Source organism: Caloenas nicobarica, chromosome 2 (assembly GCF_036013445.1).
Source record: "Caloenas nicobarica isolate bCalNic1 chromosome 2, bCalNic1.hap1, whole genome shotgun sequence".
NCBI lineage: Eukaryota > Metazoa > Chordata > Aves > Columbiformes > Columbidae > Caloenas > Caloenas nicobarica.
Window position 1 is genome coordinate 114,891,184 of NC_088246.1, and position 27,109 is coordinate 114,918,292.

Consider the following 27,109-nt stretch of genomic DNA (forward strand, 5'->3'; position numbering starts at 1 on the left):
CGGCAACACCGCGTCCCACTCAAGCTCCCCGGCCACCGCTGGGTGCCCTGCGAGACCTGTCCTGAGCTGCTCCCCACGGGCAGTCCCTGCTGCCCACGGCCCCGCACGCCGGGAAACCCCACGGTCCCGCGGGACGCGGCGGAGCGGAGTGCGAGTCCCCCAGCCCCCGCCGCCGGCGGGGCCCCAAGCCCGCCGCCCACAGCCCGGCCCCGGCCGCGGCCCCTTCCCCGGGGCGGAGGGAGGGAGGCGGGGCCGGGCCGCGGCTCCGCGGGGCCGGGCCGGGCCGCGCGGGGCTGGCGGCGAGAGCGCGGTGCCACCGGCGGCCGAGGAGCGACGGCGAGCGGCAGCGGCAGCGGGGGGTGCGCAGCAGGGCCCGCGGCGGGGGCGCGCCCGGCCCCCGGCATGGCCCGGCAGTAGGCAGAGAGCGCCGCCCGCCCGCCGCGCCCCGTCCGTCCTATGCGACCCGCCCCGGCGCCAAGATGAAAGGTAGGGACGGCAGCGGGACGCCCGCTCCGCCGCCCGCACACGTGCAGCGCCGGCACCGGGCACCGGCAGGGCTGGGTGCGGGCAGCGCTGGGTGCGGGCAGGATGCGGGAAGGGAGCAGGCGGCGGGCAGGGTGCAGGAACCATCGGTAGGGTGCGGGAGGGGTGCAGGCAGGGCACTATGCGGGCAGGGTGCAGGTAGGGAAGATTTCGGGCAGGGCGCAGGCAGGACAGTATGTGGGTAGGGTGCAAGCAGGCTAAGCCGGCTGTAAGCACGGTGCTGGCAGGGCACCGTGCAGGCAGGTTGCAGGCAGGGCAAGCCGGGTACGGGCAGAACAGCAGCGGGGCGCGGGCAGCCCGTGCCGGGAGAGGCAGAACGCGAATCTTTCCGGGACCCCGGGGCGGACATGGGGCAGCCCCGGCCCCGCGCACGGGGGTCTGCGCCGCCGCTTCGGTTTGGTTCGTGTTGGTCAGTCCCGGAGCGGGGAGCGGGGTGTCCGGGTGTGCGTGTCCTTGTCATTTGCGCGCTCCCCAGCACGTTTTCTCTTGGCACTCAACTTTTATCTCCCCCCTCCCCGGCGTCCCAAGAAACAGACTTTTATTTCTCCCTGATTGTTTATTTTTTGCCAGCGTTTTGCGATGTTCTTGGTGTTGCTTCTAAACATCTGGCAGTGATTAGGTGCCAGTAGAGGCTTAACTGGCTTTGTGAAATGTATTTGGCATATTTGTCCTCAACATCCACCGACTGGAAAATATTTGGTCTTTGCTTTGCATCTGTTAAAGCTGAAACCTTATTTCTTTTTCTCTTCCCCCCGCCTTTGTTTTAAACGGGTGAAACATGCCACTTCTACCGGTTGACCCTGTCCTACAAAGTTGTCACAGAGAGGTACTAGATAATACACTTCTTAAATCAAATAAAGAAGCAGATTGCTAAATTGCTACACTAACCTAGTAAATACCTATTGGGGGGGACGTTGCAAGAAAGCCTTCCATTTGTGAAAATTGATAGCCTTACTGCAAAAGGCAGAGAATTTCCACACTGGGAAATAGTTACAATGAAAACATCAAAGGACATTACAGAAACTTTAGGAAGTAGTTGGGAGTTTGCGAGAGTCAAATCTAGTTTTTCTTCAGAGGCAAAAATAAACTTGAAGGGTGAGAAGGAAAAAACCATACACACAAGAAAATTGCTTTTGGGCACCAGTGTGCCTGTGCTTGGATTGTAGAGTTTGATTCCAGATGCCAGGAGGTCAGTAAACACCATGACAGTTACACTTAGTTTCCAGAGTCTGAGACACCAAATGATATGATTATTTATTCACTTGCCAGAGTAGCTGCCTGAAGGGAGGAGAAGCTTTTGGGGGGGGTTTGTTCTTGCAAGCCCACACACACTATTTAAGTTACTTCTGGCACTGTGACATGGTGTATCTACAGAGCCGTGCAACATATTAAAAATAATGTATTTACAATGGTTTTTATTTATAGGGTACTCATGCCAAAAGTTTTGTCATCAGCTTGTCATTATCAGCTTAAGTGTAATGTCAGGAACAAACCAAAACAATGGGAATCCAGTAATATAAATCCATGCGTGTTATCACTGAAAGCCTTACGCTCTATTTTTGTTGGGACTGCGACTACACCAGTTTTGGGAGGAGGAGGGATGGAAAGGATCGAGGACAGCAATAACATATAATGCAACTTGCATCTCCTGTTCTGCCTCCATTGCTTTTCTTTGCAAAGTGAGTAAGTGGCATTTGGAGGGAAGATGTTACTCCTGCTAGGAGCACATGTTGGTGCCCCACACTCCAGCAAGAGGGAGATGATTCACTGTGGTTGCGAGTCCTTACTATTCAGTTTCCCTAAGAGACATCACAGCCATCTTATTTCTTTCCCCTGCAGAGTTACGGAAATTGGTAGTAAAACACGCAATGAAGAACCCTTAAATGACTGTGCTAATAACAAGCAAAAAGAAAGACTTTAAACAAATCATCACATCAAGTGCCATTGCCAGTGTTATGGAAGTTAAGAGAGCCAAACCAAATTTTGACTCTATGTTTTCCTTTTCTGGGTAGAGACTTGGTTTTTGATATTTTCTCTTTAAACTTGATGGTGGTGACGATTGTAGGACTTAGAACTCAGTGTAGTTACACATTTCTCTCAATAGCAACAAAATGATCTGTTGATTGCAGCTGTCTCTGTATCTGCCCTCTCTGGAGAACAGAGGAATATCTAAATAATTACATCACTAAATATCTGTAAGGAATAAATTATATTTTCCATTGCTGCTATTTGTAATGTGTTATGTTTTAAATCGGTAAAACAAATTGAAGTTCATGTTTAAGATGCTAGCAGTTTTATTTCCAGCAAACTACACTGAGCTCACAAACTTTGTGATACTTTTTAGTAATAATTCCTGTGATTTATAAAGGGACTTGACTGCTTTAGGGTCAGATGTATCTTCATCAAATGATACTTCTAAGTTGTAGTTGTTTATTGGGTACGAAGCAGTATTTGTTGCCTGGGAAACAAATGTAAACAGCTTCCTCATAGTCAAACACCACCACATGGTCAAAAACGTTAGCCCTAATTTAAGACAGGGATGAGTATTGTTAAAACTGGGAATTTATTTCTATATATCTGTGATATCTTTTGTAATTATTATTTTAAACTGTATCTGTAATCACCACTGTCTCGGCAGTTCTGGTGGTAAGTATTTTCAACTGAAATGTGGATATTGTTTGGGTAACCACTTCATACTAATGCCCAAAATCAGGCAATGATAAAGTCAAAGTGGTCACTTTGGGACTGTTGCTCCAGGATGACAGAGGAGCTCTGCATCATGATGCCCAAGGTAGCTCAGCTGCTTCTTTCCACTGATCCTCCTCATCCTTCTCCCTTTCTGCTGTCGCAGGCACCTTGTTATGTACCACCTGTATAGCGATGGTGCTGGAGGACAAAATGTCTGGTGTTTTGTGCTTGAGAACTAGAATGTGACCAAATACCCTGTGCTGTGCAGTTCCTCTCGTTTATTAAAAAAAGATGCTCAGAGTGAGGCAGTGGGACAGATTCATCCTTGGGTGTGCTCCGCTGAAATCAGTGAAGCCGGCACTGCCTCAGGAATGGTCTAGTCTCAACACCTGGCTTTCTTAGTCAACCAGTTTGCCTCAAAGGCAGCTCTACGTGCTTTGTACACAGAGTTTTCAGTACACAGAGTACATTGGGCTTTCATGGGATACACCGGTTTACCTCGTTTGCCTTATACAGTGCACACTTTAACAGACAATTAATGATATATCACCTGCATTTCTAAAATCATCCCTTCTGTGTTTTAACTTGGAGATGTAATCTGCAGGTAAAGTCTTTTTTGCAAGAGTTGAGTATGCATGCAAATTCAGTTGCTCTTTCTTAGCTGTGTTGAAAAAGTCTTAAAATAAGTAATCTATTTATATGATGTCTACCTTCTTAACAGATTTCATCTTTCTAACCATTTTGATGCCAGCCACCACTGTTTTTAAAGGATAAAGGATTAAACATTCTAATTTTCTAATACTGGAGAAAAATGTCTCTCTTTCTAATCTTCATGTGCACAAAATCAAATTAATAGCCATCTGCAAATAGGTCTTTCCTGGATAGAAACTTCAAACTTCAAATTTCAAAAAAATCCAGTCCATAGCATTTTGCAGAAGCCAGAAAGCATCTGAAAGCCAAAGATTAGAAGTGGAGTGGTCCAGTAACCTTTACTTAGTCCAGTTATAACAGAGTTTATATGAATATAGTGACATAAACCTGAAACACATGCAGGAGCTCTGAGTGGTGTGTGTTGGACATGTCACAGGACCCTACTGCAGAAGTTCAAAGGAATGAGCAGTTATAATAAATGTGTGATACAATGCAGAACAAATCCTGAGCAATGCTACTATACAGTCAGTGTGTATCCTGAATTGGTAGCAAAGAGGATTTTAAACATATGGATGAGAAAGATGATTATGCATGCATATGTCAAAGGATATGCTTATTAACAATATAGAGAAAAGCAGAGTGTTAAAAGCTGTGAAAACAAAAGAGAAATCTGTTATTGCACAGATCAAAATGTTACTGTACAGCTGTAGCGGATATTGAGCAGAATTAGCATATAAGCTATTTATGACAGGAGTATTTTTGGTAAGAAGTTGTGATTGTTCCTCTTCACTTTCAATATTCTACTTTTCCCAGCCACATAGGACTAAGAATAGCGTTGGTGAGCCTACCCTTGTGAAGATGGGAGTTGTTTCAAATTTCTTGTGGCTCTTTCTTCTCCTACTTTGGGTAACATAAATTTATTCTAGACTGATTTTGCTACAGATGAGAGCTGAACAGAGCCCTTTTTTTCCCACAACCACTGAACGGTTTGCATATATCTGCAAAGATCATTGTGCCCAGAGGTTCAAACACCTTTGCCTGCTAGGATAAGGAGGGAAAGGTAATCTTGCAGAGAGATAGAGCTTGATCAGGCCTTGCAGAGCAAAACCAGAGTAAAATAAAGAGAGAGAGCTGGAAGAAGTGTCAAGGATGAAAGCAATTCAGTGCTGCAAAGGATGTGTGCCCAGTTATCTTCAGCTTCACAAAACGTTCCTTATCCTGAGGTTCTGTGTGTCAAAACAGAAATTCCCCTCTTCCAGCCCTCCCCTTGGAAAGGAAAATAAAGACGCTTTTTTACCAGGCACTGAAAGCGAACCTGATCCTCCTAATAATGTGAGCGTGGTCTGTACAAGTGACGGATCAAGCTAAGATGAATTGTCTTTCAAGGAGTTTCACTGCTTCCACCTAAAACTGCAGTCCCTTTTTGTGCATAAATTTGAGGTGAGGACTGGGACGTCGCCGGGGAACAAAGTGAATGAGTTATGGGACGTAATAGAGACGTGTGTTGTTAGGAATGCATATGCCATTTTAATGCTGTTGTTAATTGCCTCCTCTAACATTTTTCAGTGCCCTAATGAGAACAGATCTGTTTGCTCTTAAATCATTACACTGAAATACGATATGATTTAAACTTTTAACTTCTAAGGGTGACCCTCTGCACTGTGCAGCTGGTCCTGACCCCAGTGCTGTAGCACTGCTCTGCGGCACTTACGGGCAAACAAGTTTTGTTCAAGATACACCCTTATTTACTGTCTTCATTTTGTGCCTAAAAAGCAAAACTAGAGCTGTCATTCTTATATGTTTGTTTTGCATTCTTAATGTGAGCTTTCACATTTTTTGGGCATAGCAGTGGGGGACTAGATCAAGACTGGAATATTAAAATGCACCCATTTATCAAGATTCTTTGTTTTGTTTTATTCGTGTGTTAGGTGATGAGAGACACAATCCAAGTCTAAGATTGTAAGTGTCAGGAGAGGATCTCCGTTCTGAGGCCTTGCCTCATGCTTTCTTGCAATACTGAAAGCAGATAAATTCCCGGATCAGGGGCCTGAAGGACAGAGGTGGGAAAAAGCCTCAGTCTTGTTGCCAGAATCCAGGCTCAAACGATATCCCAAAGGATGCTTTGGGATGCAGGGAGGTGGACTCACTTCCAGAATTGCCTCAGCTGAACTTCTGCCACAGCTTCCCTAAAGACCAGGTACTCTGCAAATGCAGAATCCATGTAATTCCCATCCAAAGGAGCTTACTGCATGAAAAGTTGGACAAAGGACCAGGTGGAAAATATGGGCACAACACACAGAGCCAGCAACTGTGGCATTGTGTGATGTGTCAGCTTGGAACCTCATCAATAGAGAAGGGGTTTAAGTATGGGGTAGGTTTTTATGAGGGAGAGCTTATCAAAATAGAAGCAGAGAGAAAGACTTGAATGTGAAAAGGGGCTATAAAGAAAAAGTAGCAGAGAAAGGCAGAAGAAGAAGACAAGTGAAACAAAGCATCTGTGAAGAGAGAGGGGAATGAACAGCCTGTTAGCACAAGCAGGAGGCTGTCCAGAATAAAAGCTATGAAAACCAGTGGAAACCAATTAAACTGATGAAGTCATCAACATCTGAAGACCACAGCTGCTTGCTGTGCTTCTGCTGGCTCAGTTTCACCTCTAGGTCAGCACTTTGAATGTAGACCCGGTTAATGGTGACCAGAAATGCATATAAACCTGGTGGCTGCTCAAAAAGCTTTTGAAATGTGATATGAGAAAGATATTGGTGTTCACTGTTCTCATCTGTCTGAACAGTTGTTAATATTACAGAAACCTCACAAGTTGACAAGTTTTGCCTTTCCCTGAGAGGGCTGAGATGGAGAGAGGAGGCAGAAGTTGCTTTTTGACACTGCAGGTGGTCCCTCTGGCCAGATCCTGGATGCACTTGTTGCACGGTTCTGAAAAGAGTTCTACATCCATGCTGGCTTATGGATTAAAGAGAGGAATATCATCATTTTCAACTAATGGGCACAGTGTCTTTTCAAATGGTACAAAAACCCCTCCTGTTCTTTATAATATTAAAATGAATTTTACAGAGTTGCACTGGGATACAACTATATAGTTCCTATTAAGTCAGTGGGAAAGGCAGGGTCCTAACTGTTACAGCTCTTTGAGAGAGAGATTTGTTTTAAAGGAAACTTTTGCACTGGATGTCTTTGTTACTACAATTTAGCCTTATAGTCCTGAGTTACTCAGGGGTAAGTTCTCGAGTACTGTAAATTCAATTTGCAGGGGGATTATAAAGTAGCTTCTAAAACCTCAGTTGAAACTCAGCATGGCAATTTTTAGTCCAGATGTCTCATTCTCTCCTGGAGCAGATTTTCATAGATTTGAAATGCAGTATAGAATATTGATGTCTTTTCTTAATTCAAGACTTCAAACAGTGTCTTTAAACAAAGACTTTAAACCCATGTTGACTGCACACCAAAGGTCTAGAAAGGAATGGATACCATGTGTCTGCAGCCACCATAGGACCCAACATCTCCAATGGTTCTGAGGTCTGGTTCGCTTCATTAGTTAATTATGTTTAAATGGCTGAGCGGGCTGTACCATTAAAGGGTGACAGCTGGACATGTACATTAGCAGCTTTCCGTAACGCCTTCTGTATGCCAACAATGACACCTGAAAAAAGGAAGGGGAGAAAATGGAAACAATTTCCCGAAAATCACCTTGCACCAAAGGCTCCTCAGATCTGGTGTTGTTCCAGCAAAGGGACCGAACGGTGCGGTGGTGATAGGCCCCATATAGTCCCAGGGCAGCTTTGGCATCCTTTGTGGCTTCAGGCCAGCTCTTTCTTTCTTGACCTCAGACTGACTCTTAAGTGGTCCATGATTAATTTATTTAAGATTTAAAAACAAGAACTAGAAATTACACAGTTCTACTCCACAGATTTTTGCTTTGCCTCTAGCAAATTAATCAAATGAGAGTCTAATTTGTTTTAGATTAAATGAATTCCCTCTGTTCGCTGTGTTAATCCCCAGCTGAACAGCCTTTTTATAATTTCCCCTCCCTTGAAGCATTGTACTGTAACTTATTTAACTCTACAACTGTATTTATTAGAGGTGTTGCAGTAAAAATTTGTAACTGGAGGGCAAGCAGAATTTGGCATAGGTACTTGGTGGGGTGTGGATATTGCCAAAGTATCTCAAAGCTTTTTTTTTGGGGGGGGGGCCAGAGCTCTTGCTTTGTACCCACTCCCTAAAATATTTGATGTACTGCCACTCAGCTACAGCTAACCACTTGTTTTTAGTGGTTTGCTGTAAGCTCCACGTGACAATCTGTTGTAGCCTCCAAGGAGACTCTTGTAAACCTGATGAAATGGGAGATCTCCGGTGGTCCTTCGCCTACATGGCTAAATACAATTGGTTGCTCACATGTGTTACTGTTCTGCCCAAAGTTCACCTTTTTTATGGACCTTCCTTCTGCCAGAGCTCAGTAGAAGTCAGTGAAATAAGAAATTACATTTTAACCAGCTTTTCATGTTTCTTCGTCTTTCTTAACTAGATTTCCTCTCTTTCAGCGCACAGCTGAGAGCTCAGTAGAACAGTTCATAACTAAATTATACCTGTCTTTCCACGAGCACTAAAGAGTTAATTGTTCCAGCTGGGATGTAATGGATTCTGCTTTATTATCTGCTTCAAGGATGAGTCTTCATATTTTTCACCCCAGAAAAATAAGCCTTGCCTATATATAAATGTATATGTATGTAACAGAAATATTGCATTAATTCCAGTCCTCTTTGTAACCGAGAAGGGTCGGATTTAAACTAAAGAAAAATATTTCTAACTTATGGCTTTCACAACGTTAAACTAACTGCTCTTATACCAGTTGTAGTGCCGCTCAAGTGTATGGGCACCACTGATGTAAAAATGCAAAATTTCCTTTTGTAATATCAGCCATGGTGCTCAAAACTCACGAGTTTCTTCCACTCCAATTTCTGATGCTGCCTTTAAAAGCATAAGGCATAAAAACATGCTGGAGTTTTCTTACTATTTACTTTCCTACTCGGTGTGTATTTTCTTAATCTCTGTAATTCATCACAGATCACATTTTCATCTTTTTCTCTAGAAAAGCTGTTCCCTTTTTGGTGAAAACTTAAGTTCTCTTGTATTTTCATGATTCAAAGTTATCACGAAGCTTTGAAATTTTTGTAAAATTTGTGACAAAACTTTATTATTTTCAGCACTGGAACGGGGAGCTGAGAGCCAAGTTTCTGTTGCCTCCTGTGAGCACAATACTGCCCAAAAAACACGGGAGGAGCAGGCTGGGGCACATGGCTTTGCCTTGGGACTTAAATTTATAGGCTTGTTTGTCAGCTTGATTTTTAATATTCCAAACACAGATTTCTTTTGAAGTAGGACTTTCAGCCCATCCTAGTCTCCTTTTTCCAAAGGACACAGTTCTGTTCATTTCTGAACATTTAGTCTGTATCTTGTTTTATTCGTTTCTTCCTCCCACCTTTATTTTCCTTAAACTTGTAACATTACCATTAATATTGTAAAATGTTATATTTGTGCATGATTGGAGAAAAGTGCCTAGTGGCAATTGTGACTGAAAGATGGCCGAGCTTAGTATGTTAAATAATTTTAATATACTTCCCCTAAAATACTTTGCTGCCTGTTGCTAGATCAACTCACAGGGATTTTTAAAAAGTTTGATATGATGTTTTAGATTTTAGTGAACAGGGAGCCAGGTCATCTGTTGACAAAAGTGCCCTTGCTTGTCTCCACTTCCTTTTTCAAATGCCACAAGTGCTCTTCAAAATTAGGAGATTAATGAATAAAGTATTCACAGAATCACAGAATGTTAGGGATTGGAAGGGACCTCAAAAGATCATCTAGTCCAATCCCCCTGCCGGAGCAGGAACACCCAGATGAGGTTACACAGGAAGGCGTCCAGGCGGGTTTTGAATGTCTCCAGAGACTCCACAACCTCCCTGGGCAGCCTGTTCCAGTGCTCTGTCACCCTCACTGAGAAGAAGTTTCTTCTCATATTTAAGTGGAACCTCTTGTGTTCCAGTTTGTACCCATTGCCCCTTGTCCTATCATTGGTTGTCACTGAGAAGAACCTGGCTCCATCCTCATGACACTCACCCTTTACGTATTTATAAACATTAATGAGGTCACCCCTCAGTCTCCTCTTCTCCAAGCTAAAGAGACCCAGCTCCCTCAGCCTTTCCTCATAAGGGAGATGCTCCAGTCCCTTAATCATCTTTGTGGCTCTAAAAAAAGAGCTTAAAAAAAATTCATGCAAGCACAGCATACAGTGTTGCAAATATTAAAAAGTATATATATATTTTTAAAGTGTGTGTATAAATATATAAATTTTATATATATGTATATAAAACATATGTATGTATATATATATAAATATATATTAAAAAGTCGAAAGAAACTGAAACATGACTATAAATGCATGGCCAGAGAGCAATGCCATTGGGCTAAGCGTGAAAAACCAAACAACTGGAGAAGAGGCTGGCAGCCCAGGAAGAAGGTCTTGGAGATGTGGCGTAGGGTGAACCTGTGGGATTTAAGCACGACCATGCTGTATACATCGGATATGGATCAGATAAGCCAGGTTACAGCTCCTGAGAAACAAAGGAGGCAATTGTATTACGCCCTGATAGCAGGAGAGGGCAGGAAGCAAAGGGCTCTGGAGCTGGTATCTGTTATTGTGCAGCATTTTATCTTTTGTGCAAGAGAGGAAGATTTTTCCTGAATAGTTCGCTGCTGGGATGAGCAGCTCAGTTGTTGACTGTTTATGGTTTATTAGTATTTGTCATGTTTTGTCGGGTGACCTTGTCTTCAGATAACATTTGGTACAATTGTGAGGGTTTATTTGGTTTGTTTTTTTAAAGGATTCTTTCAGCCTTCAAAATGAGGGTGCGCTTGTTTTGCCTAATGAGCGTCCACTGATTCCTCCATTTTTTAAAGTGCACCTCTGAATTTTGGGTCTAGCTTAAGGTATGGACAGGAGTACCTCTGGCAGTGTGCAAAGTATGTTTTACCCGGGGAATAATATGAGTTTTGAGCTGTTTTATCAAAAGTACTGTCAGAGTAAAGAGTGACATTCTGAAAAATTACGCATTTCATGGACTCCTTTGCTTCTTCAAGGCAACTTCTCCCTCAGACTTCTGTGTGTGGCACCTTGCAGGTTGGAAGGAGCAGGTCACGTTTGTTGCTAGGTGTACACTCAAATCATTTAGACTTTGTTGAGCCTGGCTGAGGACCATATCTTCACCTTTGAAGTGAAGGCTCTGTTGTGGCCTGAGTTAGGTGTAGCACCAGTGAGCTGAGTCTCATGACACAGAGCAGCCTGTTCATACGCAGTAAGTCTGTGGACAACAAATGTCTAACCGAACACAGGTCTCACTCCATCAGATCTATTTGTCTGCTTTAAGCATGCTTTTCCACCACTGCCCATTCAGTGTTCCCTTCTGGTGAACTCCTTGATTGGCTTTTGAGCTTCTGTTTCCTTCTCCCCTCGTGCTAAGGATGGATGGAGAGGTTGCAAGTGGGCGAGCTTCCTCAACATCCCGTGCTGGAAGGGTGGCACAAGGTGGTGAGCAGCCACTGAAGCTCCCTGAGGTGCTGAGTCTGCCTCCCACCACTGCGATGCAGATGAAAGCCTGGGAGTACACGGGTTTTGGGGACCAGGGATTGCCATTAGTCCCCGGCAGTGTTTCTCACAGTGTGGAGGCAGGCTCACTCGCCCGCCTCTTCTCGGAAACTTGGCAAAGGCAACATGGCTCCTCAGCACAGTGGTGGCTGCGAACCACCAGCTGCCACTTGGGAAGCCGTATCCAAGGTCCTCTTTAAAGAGAGCCCTGCGGGGGCTTCCCACCACATGAAATGGTGCTTGTGGGAGGGGAACCAGGTCTCCTCTGCTCCCCTTGCAGGAGAGGGGCAGCCTGGGCTGTGCTGCCATCATGGCACCAGGCCTGACAGTGTTCAAGAAGAGACTGGACAAGGCCCTCAGACACACGGTGTGAACTGTGGGGTTGTCATATGCAGGGTCAGGAGCTGGACTCCGTGATCCTTGTGGGTCTCTTCCAACTCAAGACATTCTATGATTCTGTGATTCCCTGGTGCGGAGGCTGGTGCTGGTGGAGAGGCAGGGCTCTCGCCTTCCCTGACTCAGCAGAAAGAGGAGTTGTGTTGGTAGAAAGAGGCTGAACACACAAACAAAAACATATCCTTTAAAAAAAAAAAAAAAGTCATGTGTGTGTTTCTTCTGCTGATGCCAGCCTTTTCCTTTGCTGCTGGAAGGAAGTGGAGAGAAATTAGGCTTCCGACAAAATACATTTGTGATTATTAGCATTTTACTGCTTGCTAGATGGTGAAATTGAGAATGACAGGACTTAAATGGCTTTTATTTTTCTCATCTGTTTGAGTTCCTCAGTTCCGTTTCCCATTTTTTAATTGGTTCTTGCCACTTCAGGCCTAGCTAGTGCCTGTGGGAGGTGGTGGGTGGACAGACAGCCGTCCCCTCTGACTCCTCTCTTGTTACTTGGCATAGCTACACAGAGCACTTTGTGCAAAGGGCCGAGCTGGTGCGTGTATAACCCGAGCCTGACCACCCGCACAGTGCAGGCAGAGGGTTGGAGTGAGTGCTGTGGTCTGGGTGAGCCTGCCCAAGCAGCACACTGGTGACAGTCGTGGCCATCATTGTGATGAGGGACGTGTCTGCTCCGGTCTATACTTTGGTGGCCAAGCAGGCCCCAAGATAGCTGCCAGGTGATAAAGCATTTGTAGTCTGGATTTTTGCTGGTGATACTGGTTTGGGGGAAAGGCTCTGAACTGCTTTTTCCACCCAGGGACAGAGGTGGGATATGAGCAATGGAGGGGAAAATCAGTAACATGCCTTACAAACTCATTAAACTTTCAAGTACATTAATTTATGAACCTGCACCTATAAAAACTTCTCGTATTTTTCCAGTGGTAGTAGTAATCTGTTCCTCTGTCTTTCTTTCTCCAGACGATTTTGCAGAGGAGGAGGAGGTGCAGTCCTTTGGCTACAAGAGGTTTGGTAAGTGGCAGCAGGTCTTTCAGCTTGCTATTGCGTAGTGCTTTGGGTAAGTCAAACACTTGCTATGAAAATCTCTCTTGCCGGCAGCTTCAAAACATACAGGTACGGTCCCTTTATCCACTTCAGTCTAATATCTGCCCAGAGAAAGGTGTGATTTTTAGACTTGGTTTATTTTCTTGGCAAATTTAATGCTTCAGAAAGAGCCACAATCAGAAACAAGAAGTAGTTGATTTCATTATTTGGTCATTTTCATTATTAGGTCATATTCATTATTAAAATGAAGCCCATACCTCAACAGAAATGAATGCGCTGGCTGTATAAAAGGTCCATGCCTCTTACATGTCCTTTGCCCAGCTGGGCTTTCCTTTGGCCCACAGACCAATGTGCAGTGAGGTTTGTAGGTATTCCCAAGAGTGGTGGCATGGGACCTCCTGCAGACTCACAGAAGTTGTATTGACAGTTGAGCCAGGATATATGTTGTGCACTCCCCTCAAAAAAGAACAATTAATACAAGGTTGGTCACTTTCTTGCCTTTTTTTATACTTACTTTCCCTTTTTGATGTTTGTTCGCTGAAAATACCCTTCTCATGTGAAGAAGACAGTGCCACACATCTCTGCCTGGACCACAGCAGCTTTCAGCCTCTTTTCAAGACTCTTGTGCTCTCTTTCCCTCAGGGAAGGGTTCCAGCCTTTGCAGCTGATAGGTTTGCCTGGGGCAGGCTGACTGCTGTCCCTCCAGCCATGAGGCGATGACATGGTGGCCTCAGAGCTCCCACAGCACTGACTCTGTCTTGGCGTAGCCAAACGGGTTCATCATCCAAGCCACTAGCTGCCTTTTCAACTGTAAGCCATCAGGATAAAAGCTCACCTTGCCTTTTCTCTCCTGGGAAAGTGACTGAAACAAGAGTCACCTTCAACAACCCCACTTGGCAAACGGATAGGAAAGTCAGGCTGAAAATAAAAAATAAGTCAACAATTCCTTCCATCCCAAAAGGAGGAGGGGGAGCAGCATAAGGAGGTGCAGTGTTCGGGAGGTGGGGATCACATTCGCATGACCTCTTCTACCCCCTGAACTACTCCACTGCTCCCTGCTGTTGAGCTTTATTTTGGATAGGTCAGCCAGCCACAGAGCCAGCATCTGTGGCTTGGAAAGTCCTGCCACAAGGCTGCACATAGGGTTTTTTCCTACTCTTTTTTTTTTTTTCCCTTTTCTGGATTAGGCCCTGGAATAGCAAAAAAGAAAAAAAAATCTTGAGAAATGGGAAGAAATGCTAACTCTTCATTTCTGTCACCTCCAGCTGAATAAAAAATATTAAGATTTATTAACACCTGTAGAAATAGCTTCCCTCTGTGTTGTCCCCTACCCAGCTATCCCTGGTCAGTATGGGTACCCCACTGTCGCTACTGTCCCAATAGTAAGTGCACTGTTGTGACATGATGGGATTTTTGCGTGTTAACTTGTTTTAATTTCTCTCCTTCTCCTGGCTAATGTGGTGCTACCAATGTGAGTCATGTCTCCCCTTAAACATGCAAGTTTTACCTGAGCTTTTCATAAATGCTTGTGCTGTTGTGCTTCGTGGGGTGGTGAGGAGGGAGGAGAGGGCCAGCGGTTTGGTGGTGGCAGGAGGAGGAGATTTCACCACAAAAGGAGGAGGCAGTGTAGTTCTGCCCTTAGGAAACAACCATAACCTCCATGCTCCTTCATGAAAACAACCTCGGTGTGATGAGGGAGGTTTCCCAGATGTCTGTAATTCTTGAAAGTTAAACTCCAAATCATCCCAAACCCTTCCTTGCTTTGCAAGAGCCTCATCAAAACGGGGAATGGGACCATAAAGCCATAGCAATAGCACTGGTGAGACTTGTGGGATTCAGTAGTGTCCTGATCCCAGAAGCCTTCTTTGTCTGCACCACTTCTAAGCCCAAACTTCCTTCCATACCCCCTTCCTCATCTTTAGGGCAGCACAAGGAGGAGCTGAGCTGACCTGGTTTCCATACGTTCCTTCACCAGCACGAGTGCTGTTTGTGGCTTTTGTGGCCCCCTAAAGGGGTTATTTCCCCTCCTTCAGAAAACCTGACTCGGTGTGTTCCCATTTCCACAGTCCTTGCTGCATTTCCAGGCAGCCTCTGAGCAACCTCTGGAGGGAGCGGGAGCCACGTGCCTTCAGCAGCACTTGCTCCTTCACCTGGCAGCAGGCTCCTCCGTTCAGTAAGGTGACACGCACGTCTTTGAAAAACCACAAATTCACTGGCCAGCCAGTTTGGCATTTCCAGTGAAGCACCAAAGATTGCTCTTGGGGCTGAAATGCAGCTGAGTAGTTCAAGCTCCTACCTGACCAGTAGGAAATGTTATGCCTGCTGACCCAGCTGGTGGTCTCTCTTTGCCCTGTGTCCTCACTGGTCAGAGAAGGCAATATGGGGGAAGCCCAAGGTGAGAACCAAGTTTTGCTATACAAAGCCTTGATGAAAGGTCATTTTGAAAGGACTCTTGTCCTGTCTGCTGGCTGGCGCTATAGAACTCCCAGCACTGTTCATGTACAGCCTGCTGGGGTGGGCAACAATAACAGCAGCAGTGGATTTTTTGTTTCAGGAGCCATGATATAAGAGCAGTTGTGTTAATATATTATGCCCAGAGTAGTCTCTGTATGCCCTGTTGACGTGAGACATAGTAGGAGGACCATGACTCAAGTGCCTTTGACTCCATCATTTGGAAGTGGGAGTCTTTGGAGCAAAACGTGCTAAAGCACGACTGGTTTGTAAAAAACATGGCTTGTGGTGAGTCACTGCTGGCAGCTGGGAACATGTGTTGGTCAGCACTTGGCAGGCAAAACCTTGATCAAACTGCTTTCCTAGAGTTCAGCTGAAGAGTTTATTATTAGTTTCCTTGTTGCTGGAGCCTGTAGTTTGGTTCAAGGAAGGAAGAGATCTGCAGAGGGAAGGAAGGAGTCTTTCTCCAACAATTCTCATTTTGGGGAAGAAGCTTTTGAAAAGAGGACTGAATACGTGCTTTCCTACACCACTTCTCCTTTTTCTGAATCTTTCTGTCTCTCCTCCTCAGATAAGCTAATTTCAGAGAATTTATCATGCTACTTTATTTTTTAGTCAGCAGAACATTAACTGGTCATATTAAGCCAAACACACTAAGCATATCACACTAACATATTAAATAACAATGAATACAGATACAGAGAACTCCAATATGCTAAAAAAATACACACCAGCATTTTTTCTCTTTTGAGCTTGGGACAAATTTGCTGCAGGGGATCAGGGAGGCTGAAGGAAGAGTTCTTTCCAGCTGACTGATGCTGTTTACTTCATCTCAGCGGATGTTACAGATGTGCAGAGATGCTGCCAGAATTGTGATGCTCAGCTGCAATGCCTCCAGATCGCTGCAGTGAGAAAGCATGTGAGGAAGCGTGTTTCTTATCACCGGTACTTCATCATCAGTCACTGCTCAGGCTGCTTTGAAGTTATCTGCTCCAGATAACAAGCTGTGTCTCTCCACTGGTTTTCCTCTACTGGATTGCCACTGATGTTAACTCTTTCGTCAATCAGTGTCATTGGTTTGCACTACCGCACACACACCCCACTTTGGGAAAGAATGAATGAGAAAAAAGCAAAACTTGCTTTTCAATATTACACAGTTTTGGGATGCTAAATACCAGCCTTGAGAGCTCAGACTAGTTTCTAGGTGGTAGATAGCAGGATGAGATCTCTTCACCGCAGGGGTTTGACTCTTTCCTCTGAGATTTGGGCTGCAAGTGTAGCCGCAGGCAAAGGAATTGAAGGGAACTAATGGACTCTGAGGTTGGCAGTTCTGGTCTTTCTAGCTTGTGGCACTCCTAGGTAATAGATATGGAGAGCATGGTGAAATTTGTTTCTTTATGTTAATTTTCTAGAACTTAAAACCTGCACTTTACTGAAAAGTGTGTTTAATGTAGGAATTTCATTGTGAAGTTATTCATTGTGGAGTTTGAAGCTACAGCACAATATGGGACAGCTGAAAGCAAAGGGGATGGTCTTTGAATGGTTGCCAAGCGCATTTGTAATGTTTTAGAGAAGAGGCTTCCAAGAAATGAGCTGAAAGCCCTGCTGATGAAGAGAAACCTCCCAAGGAATCAAAAGATAGGGCCAGTCCACTACAGATAAGTAGGAGACTAAACAGCTTGTGTAGGATAATTACCCTTTGCCCTTGGCAAACACAGCCAGAATTGGAGGCTGTAAGCCTGTTCTCCATGGTACAACCCATCTCGGTCACCCCCCTGCTCTGGATCATGAGTCAGGATCCTCCCCAGCTTCACCATCCCACTGCCATGGGGCTGAGCCATCAATAGGGGATGGTCCCTCGTGTCCCCAGGTATCTCCAGTGCGCACCAAGGCACTGGTCCTCTGGCCTTCCCCACACCATGTAGGTCAACAACTGACAGGAGGGGGAGGGATAAAAGTTACTTTGGGGACCTCTCAAGTAAGGTAGGTGCTTTTTTAGGTCTCTTCCATAGGTTATGCAAGAGATGTCACAATGTCACTTCTGTGCGCTTGTGAACAACCTTGCTCCTGAGCATCATTCCAGGTGTAAGGATTACACCTAGGAGTTTCTGGGCCAAAAATGGACAAATCATCCTGCCATGTGGCAGTGACATCTGCTATACTAAAAGGAGGTGGGGGAAAAAACCACTGGGTTTCAAAACATATTTGGAATTTTTTTCCCCTGATGAGTGTTTTGGTAGCAGTTGAACTTGATACATTTAATAACTGTTTTGTCACCGTATATCATTTGTAGTATTTTATACAGTGAGAAGCTATATATTTTGTCTCCACCTTTGATAGGTTGCACCTGGGGAGTTTTAGGAAGTGTAACAATTGATAAAAGCTTTATGAATGGTTTACAGTGAAGAATGAAAAGTTTGAGATAGAAAAAGTTTTTAAAAATACTTTTTTTTCTGCCCATAAATAACAATTCAAACATGATCATGGTAAGCTCTTCTTAAAACCCATGGCCTGGAATTTTGTGATAGTTTACAAATAGTGTTTATTGATTAACGCTGCAAAGACAGAATAATTTTAGTCCTTATCTCTGGATAAATCCAGGCCATTGTTCACATCTATAATAACACGCACAAAAATTGTCTGGCATCAGTTTGGTGTTGTGCTATATCCATGCAAACCTTAAGCCCCTAACAAAAGAAAAGAAAAAAATTCTAAGCTTTAGAAATTTGTCAACTTTTCTTTACGATCTGTAAATGACTAGTGAGGGATTTCAGGTGCCACAAGCCACATTTCTCCCTGGGCATTCTTTCACATGTATGCCTGCAGCATATAATTGTACAGCTTAATAAAAAATCACAGGGTCACTGATACTCACAAAGCCAGAGGAAAGTCAGGCACATTGCTTCCAGTTCACTGGCCTGGCTGTATTTATCAGATGAGGATTTTGTCTGCCAGCATCCTGGGGTAATTAAATCCACACTGAATGGCGGTGCCCGTGTGGCTGTTCATTTTAGGCTGAGAAATTTCATTTGGAGTGACTCTTTTAATTGCAGTGGTCAGTAGGGTGGAAGGGGGCCAAGCCAGTCCCCTCCTGAGGTGAGCTCTGAGCAGTGGAGATTGCCTAGCACCCTCGGGGTTTGTGTTGGGGCTTCAGTCCCGTGCGTCAGGCGCTGCATGTGGAGGGACTGCCTATGTAAGGGTTTGTCTTTCTTATCTTTTATTTTCCAGTACATATTCAGAGTACTGAGGCAATTGGCAGGGAACTGAAGTCTTAATAAATAAATAAACGCTGACATGCGTGCAGTTGTTGCCATTGCAGAGGAACGTCAAGGTGCTCACAAGCTGTCAAGGTGCCTGCATGCCACCGGCTGTGTTCCTCCTCTGTCAGTAGCTTCTGTCTCTTGTGATGTGAAAGGCATGGGTGATAAATGGATTATTACTGATACATTCAAACCACAAATTTAAAACCACCAGTCTTCCTAAAGATGGAAAATAGTTGGTGCACTGTAATAAATCCATCAATGTCGGCAGTAATAGCGAGATCCCAAAACTTAATGGATCTGTGTGTCCTCTGCTAACTTAGGAGCTGTAAGAGCCCTTCAGATCTGTGGGTTTGGAGCTGCCCCTCTCCAACCTGTCCTGCTGTGCCTGGCTAAAGGCACTTTTCCTTCTAATCCAAACCCAGAAATAGGCCTCTTAGCAGTGCTGTGTCGACTAAAGTCATTCCAGCTGTGTGCTCGTATGTAGGCAATCTATTTTCTCTTAGTTACGGGTTTTTCCTATCTCGTACAATTAAAATTCTTGACATGTTTCTTCATATATTGCATTTGCATGCTTGGAGGAATACCTGTTTGACCAATCTCAGTCTTTTATAGCAGTGCATTGAAAGGTGGTATGGTCACCATTATGTGTAGATTTTGCTCTCTATTTTTCATTAGAGCTATAAAATAGCTGTGTGGGCTGAACAGTGCATTGTATTTACTAATGGAATGAAAATTATTGGCCACACTGTAAGCAACATCTGGGGATTTTGTATTTATTTCCCTGTACACAAGCTGCACAAATAATGATGTTTTGGTAAAGTCAGCTTGTTGCCAAAACACCTAAGTTGCCTTATGGGCTGTTTGACTTCATAACAACATTACCTGTGAAACTGGTGTCTTGGAAGGAAACTTCAGTGTTGTATTTTCAGCACTTGTTACCATTATGTTTCCATGCAAAGAAGTAACACAGGAAAACTGTGAGAGAAATGAAAATTTCAGATAAGAAGCCATCACAAGAAGGAAGAAAAAATAGTTGGAAATACCTGTTAGTGGACTTTCCCTCACTGCTGTGAGATTGCGGCACACATCAACATTACTCCTGAGCTTCTCTTAAGCTTTATTCAAAATACAAGTCTGCATCTGTAGCCAGCTGCTACTATACTCTGCTTTTTACTGCATGCTGTTAACTATAAGGCTGCAAGTCCTCAAATGTGTCTAATTGATCTTTGACTTTTCTGTACCCACTTTGGAGTCATTCCCCATCAGAAAGCGCCTGTGCTGTGCTTACTGCCAGCGACAAAGACAAACTGGTGTCTTGTGAAAAAGGGGGTGCTATTTTCCCTTGAGATTATGTTGTTAGATATATCTAAGAACACACGCAAATAAAACACATATCTGTCAGGTGCTGCTTACGTTGGTATCCTAGATTCCTTATATTTCTTGGTAATTTCCTCAAAACGTCCCTGAGCTCTAACACCAATGTTAAGTGACATGGCAGAGGTGACATCCATTGGCCTGATTCTGCAGGGCACTGAGCACTTTGCAAATGCTGCTCAGCGTCCCATCGTGTCAGACCCTTGAACGTGCAGTCTGCATGAAGCAGTGCTGCTGCCATTGCTTTGTCAGCAAATTTATGAACAACAAGTATGCTAACAGCCAAGAGCTGCATGTTTTAATTAGCAGCTACAAAGATAAATAGTTGGTACAAGTCAGCTTGACAGATGTGTTAATAGACACCTGTGCTACTTCATACAATATGCTCCTCGCTGTCAGATTAGGAAGTCCCTCCTCCTTTGGCCGCCTTGCTCAAAAGCCCCTGTAGTCATTCCTGTTTGCTACAGTTAAAGGGGCAGCCGTGTCTCCTGCTGTCCCCTTCAGCAACATCCCAGAGAAGGGGAAAGATCAGATTCAACTGTTTTGTCTGCTGAACTCTCAGAAGCATTAGAACAAAAGTGCCAAGATGTTTTCACATAGGATGTAATTTAATATTACATCAAGATTTCCCTCCTTTGTGTGGCTGGAGCCACTGCAAGAGAGGTGAGAAACTTCACCAGCTTGGCCCAGACCCAAACCTGGACATATACCTGGACCTAGACCCAGACCCAGCGGTCTCTGCTGCCCCCCACGATCACACTCAGCAGCCCTGAGCCCGGCCAGTGTGCTGGGACAGGTGACACCATGAATGCAGTACATCATGTTGTGGTACTTGGCAAATTTCTTGATGATTTCCAGAGAGAAAATTTTGCATCTGAAGATAGACTTCCATGTGAAATCTGAATGTAAGTCTTAGAGTTGGATTAGTTTCACCTACTTTTACGGAGCTTAGACATCTACCTCTCTAAAGACACACATCCTTAAAATGGCAGTAGCAAGGAGAGGCTGATGCTGTGTGAAGGGGCTTCCATGCTGGGAGCTTTGCTTATAGTCATTTTGAGTTACTACATAGAGATCTTCAACTCCAGATCTCTGTATTAGGTCCTATATAAATGCTGGGGAAGGCGTACAAATGCCTAAAGAAACCTGTGAGAAAGAATGGTAACAGGGATAGGGCAAATAAAGAATCTACAACTGTTTTAGGCTTCTTTTGCCTGTTGCAGACACTAACAAGGGACAGTATGTTGTTTTGTTAAGTCAAAACCAATTCAAACTCCACTATTCTGCAGTACAACAGATTAGCCAAAGGAAAGCTGGAATAAGATTTTATCCAGTCTCGATTAACCTTCCGCATATGGATAAACCTACGTGAAGCAGCCAGGGAGCTGGGAAATTTCCATTTGTCCTGTTTCAGCCTGGGTTAAGTGAGTGGGCTGAGATTCTGGAAAGTGAGGGGGGTCGGGAGGGAGGCGTGAGCAGGAAGGAGCCTCGTTCTGTGCCTGGAGCCGGCATGGACAAGTGTTGCGCAATGAGTGCGTGGAGAGGTTTGTGTCCTGAAGATACTCTTCAGCCCAGTCAGGAATGCATCTGGAAAATCTACCCAGCCAGAGAGAGAGATTGATGCCTTAAATAAATAAAAAGTGAATGTGGTTTTTTGTGTTTCAGCTTGTGACTCTTAACGGAGGCAGCTGGAGGTTTTGTGGGAGACTGAGTGCAAGACACTAGGACCCACTTCTCTTCAGCACAGCTCATGCTCATTAGGAGATTTTTGTGTTAAAAGTCTTGTGCAGACATTCAGGCCAATGTAACAGGACTTTGTGGTATCTTTTCTTACAGCTATTTCATAATGCTACAGATTCATGGCAGATAGAGTCATAGAATTACAGAATCACAGAATGGTTTGAGTTGGAAGGGACCTTGAAGATCATCTAGTTCCAACTTCCCCTGCTTTGGGCAGAGACACCTTCCACTAGACCAGGGTGCTCAAAGCCCCATCCAATTTGGCCTTGAAAACTTCCAGTGATAGAGCATCCGCAGCTGCTCTTACAACCTGTTTCAGTGCCTCACCACCCTCACAGTAAAGAATTTCTTCCTAATATCTCATCTAAATCTACCCTCTTTCAGTTTAAAACCATTGCCCCTCACCCTGTCACTACACTCCTCCATAAAGAGTCCCTCCCCACCTTTTGCTGCTGTAATGTCTGCCCAGAGCCTTCTGTTCTCCAGGCTGAACAACCCCAACTCTCTCAGCCTGTCCTCACAGCAGAGCTGTTCCAGCCCTCTGATCATTTTTGTGGCCCCTCTCTGGCCCCTCTCCAACAGGTCCATGTCTTTCCTGAGGACTCCAGAGCTGGACACAGAACTCCAGGTGAGGTCTCACCAGAGCAGAGTAGAGGGGCAGAATCACCCTTGGCCTGCTGGCCATGCTGCTTTTGATGCAGCCCAAGATATGACTGGTTTTCTTTTAAAGATGTCCGGGCGCTAGGATCTGCTTAACAGGGTTTCACTGCATTTCTTTCAAAACCTGAAATTTTAAAAGTTTGGAAGTGCTTGTTGATTTACTTTAATAACATGTTTCTGTGTGCTTGTTACCAAGGTCTTGTCCAGCAACATGGATAATTCTACCGGGTTTTATATTTTGGATTAGCCCAGGACTTGTTAAGGACAATGTACCCTACATTCAGTAGCACTCAATGGCAGAAAAAAAATACTTGTCTTTTGTATTTTGCTAAGAGGTTAGGGTATAATTTCAGACCATCTGTGTATGTAGTGACAACTGGTAACTGAGAGATTCCTTACATACATTTCTGCTTTATGGAGGACAATCTGGATATGAAAAATAATAATACATAGAGCCAAAGGATATTTTTCTTCCTTCCTCCCTTCTCCCTAGAAGTTAATTGCTTCAAGTGGAAATATGGCATATAATACCTCATGGAACTGATGATTTCATTTTAAATCTGACCTGTAAGACTCAACTTTGGGGTGAGAGAGCTCCTGTCCTTAATTAACATTTTAAATGGTCTGAAGCCAGAATAATCTGCACACCTGCTGTCAAGGTTTCAACATAACATCTGTGCACAACTAAATGCACTTGTCCCCAGAAGTTATTGCATGCCACTGCTTGTGTGTGCAGGTGTTTGTATTTAAACCTGTGTGCTCCGGTTCATATGAATACATCCAGATTGGATTTGGGTCAGTGTGTTGGACTACGTAACAGCACGACTTCAAATATACAAAAACCAGACCCATGGATATTTAGATTGCATGTAGGTTCCATCTGGAAATTTGTACTTTAAATGTGTTCCCCAGCATATCGCTCCCTGGGTCTGGAAAGCCAAAAATCTGAGAGGTGGTTCTTGCCCTCACCCTGTTCCAAGTCCCCAGTCACAAGTCATCTTGCTCCCCTAAACAGTGATGCTTCCCTAAAACAAGCCAACTAATCATTGCTCCATAACTTGTCTCCTTAGGAAAACAGGTTTCTGCTTGATTAATGATACTGCATGTTTAACCTCTTACAAATTTATAAAAATGACCGTACGCATATTTCAGTATTAGGCAAAATTTCCTTACTAAAAGTGCCTTGCAGAAAGCAGGAGAGGCAAGGACTGGAGAATAGGCAGAGTGGATCAGTTTTAAGGGGGAGCAAACAAACCAACATCTGGTTCTTCTGCTCATTGCAGAGGAGCTGAAAAAGCTTTCCAAAATATTGAAAACTTTAAAATTGTTGGTTTTTTAAATAGTTGGTCACGGTTAATTAAAATAGGAGGAAACTTTGTAGTGTCGAAGTAATGAGTTTTGTGTGTGCGAGGGGCAGAACAAACTGAAATACTGCTGGAAGAGGAGAATTACATGTCTTTACTGCCCCTCTTTTGGGTCATCAAACAGAACCAAAGTAAAGACCATTTTTCAGAGGGCTGTAATTCAACCTCTCCTTGCCCCGTCTCTGCCAGTCTTTCCTTTGTCACAGGTCAGACACGTCTCTTCTGCAGCATCTGAAACTGTGTGAAGCCACACCCGTGGAAGATCCCTCTGCTTTGTGCCATGTTCACAGTTCAAGTTTTAGTTCAGGCTGCCCAGGGAGGTTGTGGAGTCTCCTTCTCTGGAGACATTCAAAACCCACCTGGACGCCTTCCTGTGTAACCTCATCTGGGTGTTCCTGCTCCAGCGGGGGGATTGGACTAGATGATCTTTCGAGGTCCCTTCCAATCCCTAACATTCTGTGAAGAAAACAATGTGCTTTGTGGAGATGCCGGTCTGTGGTATCATAAAGGAACCCCGTGTTTTGCTTTTTCTTTTCAAGAGGTAGCAGGAGCAAAGCAGAGGTGGCTCCAGTTCCTTTTCTGTTTAGCTGGAACTCTGCTCCTTATTCCTCCCATTCTCTTTGCCCATACGGGTCAAGTCTGGAGTAGTCCAGCAGAAGGTAAAAAGCACATCTCAGCCTCAAGCTCAGTACTGAGCCCTCCAAGAGGACACAGCAGGGAAATTTGGTGGCTGCAGGACATGCCTGCCATTGTCAGAGAGCAATCTGCACCCTGTAAACCCCGTAAACTTCACAGCTCGCCTCTTGCTTCAACAAACCTTGACTGTGGGCCAGGAAGAGATGAAGAGACGGCACGAGTTCTAACCTCTTTACCCAGCGTGCTACTCCTGTGCGCCCTGACACACAGGGTGGGAGGGTGTCAGCTGGGGCCCACCGTTGCAGCAATAGCCACATCTGCTCCTCTGCTGCAGATCTGACTCCTGAGAAACTCGTATTCTTGGCAAGCTGCTTTGTGAAATACAGCATGGTGGGGCTGCTTTTATTCGCAGTCTATGCAAGAGGTTACTGTGAGTAGTCCAGTGCTTTAATACAGAGAAATGGAGCTGTATTCTCCACAACAAGCCCTTTTTATTATACTTGGTTTGAATATAAATTGAATATAAATCATGTCTCCAATGGAAAGAAGATCCCTTGTGAAAGCCTTTCATTTGCTGCAGAGAATGAATTCTCACATGCATGAAACCAGATTACCAAAAAAACCTCACAAAATAACCATAAGAGCTACCAAGAATATGTATTTGTTCAAGTTGACCTAGAAGAGACTAAGTGGAAGTGTCTTTGTAAGAGGAAGCAGAAGAGCTGACTGTGAAATTAAACAGCGTCTTACGTCAAATACTTAGGTCACTGTAGTCCTCTTCATTTTGAGCTTGCTGATTGCGCTGATGTGGCACTATAATAATTTTATTTTATTTCTTCCCCTCTGGGAGGTTTCTAAAATAGTGTTTTAGAAAGAAAAGTAAATAATCTGTAATGTCTTCTCAGTTGTTCTTCTGGGAAGACTTGTGGTGAGTTAAAAGAAAATACTCAGTGAAGCTGTGAATGGGAGACATTTCCAGGGTGGGTGTGTTTTGAGGTTTGTTTGGGTTTTTATGCTACTATACTCCTATGTCTTTTTTTTTTTTTTAATAGTTTTCATATGCTTTTAATACAGTGGAAACTGAATTAAGAAAGCCTCCCTATTCTACCAGTTGCAGGAGCTTTGCAAGGGTGGTGTGTTATAGGACTATCACCACCTTTGCATGTGTGCCCTTCAGACAGTTCTGCTGGAAGTGATCCGTGATACCACTCTAGTCCTGCAGCCTTTACTTGGGCAAATTCACAGCAAGCATTTTTGGCAGGCACTTGTCTCTCCTTTTGCTATGGGAATTGTATATGAAATGGACTCGTAACCTCTAAGTGACTGAGGTTGAGGTTGCTACTTCAAGAACATCCGAGCTCCCAGCGGGAACTGAGGGTAGTGCTGTGCTCATTACAGTCTAGTGAGAAATGTCCTCTTTTCACCAAACACCTTCATTTGGAGATCATGTAGCTTGCTCCTCTTCTCCTTCACAATGTGCAACACTTTGCATCACAGGTAGGACTTGCTCCTAAAGCATTCTGCCACAAAGTGAAAAACCAACACCTAAAAGCGAATCAGTACTTGGGTGGAATTGCTGATGTGTTTCCACAACTTTCCTCAAGTTACTTTAACCAAAATATTCCCAGTCCTGCAGAGCTGCTCTGTTTGATGAAAGACATTCCCTCTCTGACGGAGACATTGCATTAACTCAGCCACTGAAACCCAGCAGTTGAGGGCACAACTGGTTTTTTGGCACTGGAGTCAATAAAACTGCATGAGGTCAGCTGGGGTTTTCCTCCTGCCCTGTGCTGGAAGCAGCAAAAACTGGAGAGCCAGGCTGCAAAGCAATGGAGACATTCTGCGGCTGCGGGGAAGCTCAAGCCCTGGCAGCAGCCTGGCAAAACCAGGCAGAGCTGGCAGGGAACAGCGGGGAGAGGGTCGTCCCAAAGCTCAGCCAAAGGACTCCGTCACAAGAGTTTGACTACTATCATTTGGACGCCGTTCAGCAGGGTTCATGTTTCCGAGCCCATTCATAGAAAGTGATGTAAAACCCTTTGGACTGCTCTGACTGGTATCTGTTGGGGCCATTCCTGCGCTGGCTTGAATTGCTTTTATTTAATGTTCCGGGCTCGACTTCACCGGAGCAGAGCATGCCACACGGGTGCGTTTCAAGACAGGGTTAAAACCATCTGCAGCCTGGAAAACCAACAGAGTCCCTGGAGAGGGTGTTAAACCCCCAGAGTGCTGATCTGTTTCCTGCCTTTGTTATGATTTCTGCCCTGTAACCCAATCTCCCCCACAAACCAGCCCCAGCCCAGCCCAGCTGTGTCAGCAGGGCACAGACCGCCGCCGCTCACGTCGGCACGGCCAGCTTCCGAAATCCCGGCCGAGGGTTTATTAATTTGCTGCATAAGCCGTGCCGGGTCTGCCCTGAAATCGGTGGGCGCTCACTGCCTTCTCACATGGGCTCGGGAAAGGAGAACGAAGAGGAGGAGAGCAGGGCGTGAAGGGGGTGCTCACCGGTCAGCTGGAGTTATGTGCCTGTCTAGAGGGGATATATAGGGCTATAAACATAACTCATTGCTTTTTATATGGGTCCCCACACAGCCCTTTAGAAAAACCCCATAGAACATGTGTACAGCATTCAAGACTCTGGGTGGGGA

At 44.7% G+C, this 27,109-nt stretch overlaps 1 protein-coding gene across 1 annotated transcript in view; it reads left to right on the top strand.

Annotated features, from left to right (window-relative positions):
• Window positions 1–333: 333 nt before the first annotated feature.
• Window positions 334–27,109, top strand: part of COLEC12 (collectin subfamily member 12) — a 107,434-nt gene continuing 80,658 nt past the window's right edge. The window contains exons 1-2 of the mRNA XM_065629540.1: window positions 334–486; window positions 12,893–12,943. Of these exons, the coding sequence (XP_065485612.1) occupies window positions 480–486; window positions 12,893–12,943 (58 nt within the window). The 5' untranslated portion in view covers window positions 334–479. The remainder of the gene's footprint in view (window positions 487–12,892; window positions 12,944–27,109) is intronic.